The following is a 7,493-nucleotide window of genomic DNA, read 5'->3' on the forward strand; positions in this document are numbered from 1 at the left end:
GAACCTGTGTCAGATTGAGTGTGCTGAACTTCTAGAGACACGATAGAGCGCCAGCAGGGAACATACTGTAAAAAAATAAAAAGCAAGAAATCTGACAATATCAGTAAAATAAATGTGACGGGATGTGAGGGGGGGCACAGCCCATACGCGGGAAGTATGTATGCAAGTATGTATGTAGATCGCACGACAGGACAATGGAGAGAAGACGGAGGAAGAGAGAAAGAAGAAGAAGTAGAAGAAGAAGAAGAAGGCCTGTCTCAATAACTGAACAAAAAGCAATGGAAGAAAAAGGGCGAGTTGTCCACCCGATGTCTCCTTTGACAGACAGACAAGACAAAAGAAGAGAGAGAACAACTGCATGCGGAAGACAGACGCAAAGTTGAGTGGCGGCTGGTGACCCTGACAACCAGAGAGTGAAATCGTTACCGTACCTGTACAGGGTCCAAGGGTCCAATCCCGTCCCGGAAGGGACCAAAAATACCTCCACTCCCACGTTACCTCGTCCGGACTAGTCCTTTTCCAGTCTGCTTCCCCATCTTCTTTGCGAGATGTCAATGTTCCATTCCAACTTGATCCAATCCTGAATGCAGCCTTTGTTCCAGCACAACTTCTAGAATACTACTCCATACTTACTATAAATATAGATTGGATCCAATGGATTTGTATTCTACTCTAACACTTCCACACTGGCCCAATCTGTCCAGTATTCCTCTCCCCTGAACCCAGGCGACCGCTCCCGGACATGCACACGTAAGCTTTTCACCTTATGTGCACATGCCTCGGGTTGTGTCTCAGAAGCCATGATCACTGATTGACCTTCCCTCTCGTGGTGCAGAGCTTATATGAATTTAATGCCCTATTCAAGCTTGGACTGCATCCACCCTCGTGTTCACAATTTCTTAGAATCTTATTTCCTCTTATTCCGTCATTTTTTTTTGGTTTATTTTTCCTTCAATTAGTCCTCACTCTCTCTTCGGATATTGGTTCTAATCTATACCGGAAATAACCACCAGGTATCGAAAACATTCTGATGTCTCAGGATCCGTCACATTCCGTCCCGTCGTCTGCCTGAACCTTAATCTGAAAGATCTATAAATATTCATTTGGATGAAGGCAGTCAGGAAGGTTTGGCGACAACATGCAGGGAAAAAAAGCAAACGAAAGAACGATCGCAAGGACATGCATCCCATTCATTCATGGTACATACAGTAATTCATTGGCAACATACATATTATCCGTATCACATAAGGAAATCATTTTTCCGTCACAGTCCCATCATAGTCATATCCTCCTGCTGGCATAGTCATTACGGTCATAACAGTGTGTCGTACAAGACAGAAAGGGGGGCAAAGAAGAAGAAGAAAAAGAAAGATGTAGAAAAGAAATATGGTGTTCCCACTCCCAAACACCACAGCCCCATAAGCCAACACTAGACCAGCTATAAACCGCCGTGTTTCCGGTTCTGGAGACACCCATGATCTCTATATATTTTACACAGCGACCATGTTCCATACCCCAGGTTCACTGCCGGATCAAAGAACAGAATTCGTAAAAGTACTGTAATGAATGAACGCAGAGATGATTTGAGAGGATCGGTTTCGGCTTCGACGATCGACGACAGTCTATATGGACCTAGAATCTCTAAGCCTCAACTTCCTCTGCACTGCGCCGGGATGCAGAGTATGTATTTGCCCCACTGGTCCGACCCCGAGGAGCTGTTGTTCGTCTTTTGCGCTCGAGGAATCTTCGTTTTCCGGCTCGGGTTTCGAAGTGCCGGGGAATTGCAGTCGGTTCCTGGCCCGCAGCCAGCATAGTACTGCGCATTTTGTTTCGATACGCGTCAACTATTTCCAAGAAAGTTATTAGCCTCTTCAATTATTTCCTAATTCCTTTTAACCTCATAATGTGAGCCACGTCGATGACTTTGGCGTCGGTGACGGACAGTTTCCCGATCCGTCGACACCATATGTAAGGAATGCTAAATGGATGTGGGGAATTACGCACGAGATCGCTGCAGGAATAGCATGCGCCCAGCGAACACACGACTTTGGCTCCAACTCATCCGATAACCCAGGTCGTTCAGTAAGACTTCCTTCTTTCGACGTGCTCGAGACAGTTTTGGGACAGCAACTTCAGTCTCCCCGTCGATACTGGGAGCTGGGACCAGAATGCGTCCGACGGTGGGGGTTTCCTCATCATCCGTATCATTCTCATCCTTGATGTATCTCTTTCCAGGGACGACTCGACCGGGAGGATTCTTCATCTGAACGGGGAAGTATGTTCGAGGGTAGACGCAGTTCGACATTCGATATGAGTCGGGGATTTCATTCATGTCCACCTGATCCAACATAACTTTAACACGAACGCGGCAACCCCGCTGATTATCGTCGACAAGTATAAATTTGCGGCGCTTGCCTTCGGGAAATACGCCGAACAACGCATCATTGCTTGGGTTGTGCTCATCGTCATCGTCCTCCTCGACTTCCTCGAGCTTGCTTGAAGATGTCGCAACAGCTGGGTGCCTCCCAAGGGTGGCGATCCCACTATCTCGGATGAGGGGAGGTATTGAAGGCCTAGCACCCCCAATAGGAGGCGGAAAGGCAGGGAAGCCGTGGAATACCTGGGCAGTGCGAATCTCTGTAGGTGAATGCCCAGGGGTCGGATGACTGTCCGATGCAGGTGGACGATTGGTACCATTCGCAAAATCAGCGGCACCTGTATTATGAACAGACCAGTATGTATATTAGCCTACACTGAAATGCATATTGCGGATCATGATTCAGGGCGTCGAGGGTACGGTGTCGATGGTAAAATAACAAACACGAAAGGGTATGGGTAAAACGATAAAAAGACGAAGGCCACTCCAGACACGATACAAATACATAGGGTACAATATCCACCAGTCCATAAGGCCTCCTCTGCCCAAAATGGTATCCTTCCGCAAGGTGTTATGAAAATACAGATGGATGGTACATGATATTAAAACAAGGCCACCATTTGATCAATCTTGAGAATGGTGGCGAAAGCAAATCATACGTGGTGGAACATACCGCTTACTTCCTCATTACTCGCATTTCCCTCGGGTTGAGCGTGGTGGTGATGCAGTTGTGGAGGACCCATTGCTAGAGGACCCAATGACGGACGTGGGCCGGGAGCTGTCAGCCCAGCACTGGGAACGCCGGGTGCAACAGGTGAAGCAGTAGCCATATGAGCAGGCGGCTGTGCTGGGATCCCTTGCCGCCTATTCATCTTAGCCATCCTTCTCACGCGTCTGCTTCGAAGTCGGGGATCCTGATTGCTATTCCTCCAGCTGTCAACAGCACGTTGAATCAAACCCCGCTTCCCCCTCAATGCTGGGTTAAGTTCTGCCAAAGCCCATCCAACAGCATTACATTCTGTTTCGTAGACTAGTCTGTTACCTCTGTATTGGTCCTTACTGCAGCAGGCTCGAGGATAGACGCAATTCTCCGTCTTGAATTCCTGGCTGAGGCTATCCACGTTAACAGATTCAACATCACAACGGATGGTATATTCCATCTTCACACGATCTCGAGAGTACTCAAAAGCAATCCATTGGACGCCGTTGCTGTCCTGGCGTACGACTAGTGGGGTGGTGGCCGGAATGGGGCCTGGTGCAGCGCTAGTGCTTGCTCCTATTGCTGAGTTTTGATGATGCACACCACTTGGAGGAATTGGGCCGCTGGTCGCTGCAGGAAGTGGGGGGTTCAGCACCGTCCTTTGCGGAGGCGTCGGCTGTTGCTGAACCGTAATTGTACTGGGGCTAGTCGCCATGGTGACAGCTGGCGCCTGGGTATGGGGTATCGGCGCAGAACTGGTCTGGTGAGGTAATATCATCGACTGAGATGTGAGAGGGTGCTGTGACGAGGTGTGTGCATACGGTGAAGGCTGCACGGGGTTTATAGGGGAATATGGTTGGTAGCCATACATCTGCGATGCCATCTGTGGCGATTGACTGTAAAGATTCCGGCTGTGTTGCTCATGTGACTGAGAAGTTACCGATGCTGGAGAATTGGATTGTGGTGTTTGGTAGATTGGAGGGTAAGGCCTCTGCATCTGCGTGGTTGTTGCCATCATTTCAGGGGGTCCTAGCAACAAGTCAGTGACGACAGAAAACGACCAGGATGGGATTTCCGAAATGGTTGACTCGATCTTGCTCTGTTCAGGGACGATATGGCCGGCTGTGAAGGTAGAACATATAGAGGACCCATAAAGGTTTCTAACTCACCACTTGAGGGATACTGTGCTGGTGCACTTGCTGCTGTATATGGAGGATGGGATGCGTAATACGCTGGTTCTTGTGTGGGTGGTCCGTATGGGTTCTGATGGTGTAGAACTCCGTTTCCAAGGCCGTGGGGGGTGTATGAACCAGAACTTAGACTTGCACTGGGCTGAAGAGGAGAGTTGGGGTGTTTTTGTTGGTGGACAAGACTCGGTGGTCTTGGATGTTGAAGTTGAAGATGTGGCGGGCCTTGATGCCCAGGATGCCGAAGCTATAAACAGACCCAGTCAGCTCTTGCCTATTACCTGATTGTTCAGGAAAGACTATTGGAGCAAGTCTCCACAGGCTTTTGCGGGACAGAGAAGGGTAACAGTATATAGTGGGAAATTGCACGCTCTGATAAACTGGGTTGACTCATTTTGTGTTGGCAATGATCGTTCAAGTCCTGGACGTAGGGGAGCTCCATAGAGTCATATCCATGGTGTAGCAAGATGTTGCAGGCAACTTAGTTCCAGTCGCAGCTCTATGCCTCAAAGACAGGAGTAGCTCTGATGAAACATTTCTTGCAACTTCACCACTGAATCCAATAGGAAAGGAGACACCAAATTTCTTTTTCTTGTTTCCTTTACCCCCTATGGACAGTCATCCAAGATTTCACCCAGCAGCTCAGCACGAACTTGGTGCTAAACACGCCGATTGAACGCGTAAGTCACATTGGCGGAAGGGTCACCAACAATAGTTTTGAGAAGGCTGAATGACACAGGATCTCAATGACTGGGGTCAGGTATAACAGCGGAACGCATTCAGGTATCTCATAACTCGGTGATACAGGAAGTGGTTCATGCTGGGGCCTGTAGCTTGCAAACGCACCCACATTCGGAATCAGGGTAGGATCAAACTCCGGACGTAGTCAAGATATCAATGGGATCAAAATAGCAAAGGGGAAGAGGGGCCATGGTTCTGCATCAGCTTATAGGCAAGCATACCCATGGATGGAGCTCTGTGATCAGGACTAGGAAGATAGAACTGACGGCGGTTCTTGACTACAGGCCCAAGAGTCCAGGATCTCTAGCTTATTGCCGAGTCTCTGGTGGTAAGCCTCATACAAAAGCTAGGTTGCCCTTGAATGGAAATAGTGCTATTGAAATGTGACTTTGAAACAAGTCCAACGCGATGCTCTGGAAAAATGAAAAAAAAGAAAAAAGGAAAAGGAAAAGGAAAAGCAACGGCAACAGCACTTACATGGTCGTCAGCAGGCTCGTCTTTGTATTTGGACGTCGATGGATGGGCTAGGTCAGTCTGAACCATGCCGGTCATGACTGACCTTTAAGTGGTCTGCAAACGAACTATCTTGTTATGAACGATGAATTCGACTGGTACACTGTAACCAAAGGCAGTTTAGGCAAAGTTCTATTAGAGTTCTCTTGGGGAAAGGATAAATTGAAAAAACAAAGGGTTTGGGAGACGACAACGTTTTCGAAGTGGCCACGACTGTGATGACAGAATTGAACGGGCCAAAAACCAAGGAGCGACTGACAGCCAGGGTAATGCCTCGTTGGGTTATAGCTCTAGACCTGGAGGTAAGGGCTCTCTCGATGAAAGATTAAGGGTGTACTGCAAGAGCCAGTGTAATGTGGAGGGTTCCAGGGTTGTTATTTAGCTGCACCGGAGTCCCATCCTTCAGGCTGACAGGCGTCAGGACAGAGAAAGGAAGCTATCCCTGATACGGAATGGGAGGGCAAAAGATTAGGGATATAATAGAAAGAAAAAGAAAATAAAGAATAACGAGAGAGTCTAGGACAGCGAATGAATGGTGGGGATATCAGAAGGAGCTTGTAACTAGCGGGAAGGTGGTGTAATATTGACCGGGGGTGGATGCAGGACACAGGAGAACGATGCGAGGTGAATGTGACAGCCTTGGGAAGTGGGATGAAGCCCAGATTAAGCCTGGAGCTTAGAACTGGGGCCGAGACATGATATAGATTAGATGTCTGGGAAGGATGATTTGCAGCATGCAGCGACGGTGCGTGGAAACGAAGAATGAAAGGACCCAGAAGCCGGACGAACCTTGTACGGGCAAAGCAAGGACTTTCCTTCAAACGCAAAAAGAATAGTGTGCAGAAGATGACCGTTGAGCGTCCACGTCGAGTCCTGGTCTCGGTGTATTTTTTGATTTGCTTCCAGGTTGATTGAGAATAATGGTGGAAAAGAAATAAAAATAAAAACCAAGAGAAGTTGAGGGGGAACAGATCGTAATTTGTAAAAATGTCCAATATAAGAGTACTTTTTTCTTTTAATTTCGAAATTCACGAAAACGAGAAAAAGAAGAAAAAAGATTTAGTAATTTATAAATCAACGAGAAGAAGTCCGAAATAAGAAGAGACAAAGACAGACAAAGAGTCGGAGTGACCCGCCGAGTGATGTGACGACAATTTATGATAATGGAAAACACCGCGTGCCAATAGTCGGCTCTTCACTTCTTGTGCCCTCCACAAGAACCAAAGGTATCGGAGGGGAGGAAGTAAAAGAGAGGGAGGTGGAGGGGAAGAGGTGGTAAAAAAAAGAAAAGAAAAAACAAAAGAGAAGGAGAGGGGAGTAGTACTACATGTCTAGACTGTCAATCGACAATTGTCTTTAATAAGGTAACGGTAGAATTAGTTAGTACTCCTATGTATGTAGGTGTTGCAGAGGCAGGATGAATGCTGCTGATAGCCATGTATAATTTTCATCACAAGTACTCCAAATAATAACGAGGATAATAATTAAAATAATGGCACTAGTAAATTATAACAATCTTGAACCATGACTACGATTCTTGGTATTATTATTCTTGTTATTATTATTATTATTATCATTCTACAGAGATAGAATTCTTAAATAAGGAAATAAAAGGGTAGAGAAAAGGAAATACGAATTTAAATAAAAGGGCAAAAAACAAAAAGCTCTGTCAGAGACACATGCAGCTAAGGAATTGTTGACACTGCCCACACCATCAAACTAGAGACCGATTGTGTAGGTGTGTGTCCTAGGGGGATTGAGTGTGTGCCTGTATGGTTGTGACAGATCGGGTTGGGCACGATCATTGATCGCTTGCTTTCTATTTTTGCTTTAGCCCTGTCGCAATCAATACTACCTTTCTTTTCTCTCTTTTCCTTTTCGGGGCTATGATGGAGGTTAGTGAACACTTAGTGCCACGGAGAAAAAAAAATAATAAATAAAAATATAGAAAAACAGTTATGAGCGAAAAAAAAAA

The 7,493-nt window shown here is 46.7% G+C and overlaps 1 protein-coding gene across 1 annotated transcript; it reads right to left on the reverse strand.

The window, feature by feature from the left end:
* Positions 1-1,641: 1,641 nt before the first annotated feature.
* BDV37DRAFT_275693 (uncharacterized protein) lies at positions 1,642-5,557 on the reverse strand (the record flags this gene model as incomplete). The annotated part of the gene is made up of 5 exons (XM_032085438.1): positions 1,642-1,844; positions 2,005-2,715; positions 3,051-4,106; positions 4,247-4,511; positions 5,483-5,557. The coding sequence occupies 5 exons, from the start codon at positions 5,555-5,557 to the stop codon at positions 1,642-1,644; spliced, it is 2,310 nt and encodes a 769-aa protein (XP_031936302.1).
* Between the last annotated feature and the right edge of the window lie 1,936 nt (positions 5,558-7,493).

This window comes from Aspergillus pseudonomiae (assembly GCF_009193645.1).
Source record: "Aspergillus pseudonomiae strain CBS 119388 unplaced genomic scaffold BDV37scaffold_107, whole genome shotgun sequence".
Taxonomy (NCBI): Eukaryota; Fungi; Ascomycota; class Eurotiomycetes; order Eurotiales; family Aspergillaceae; genus Aspergillus; species Aspergillus pseudonomiae.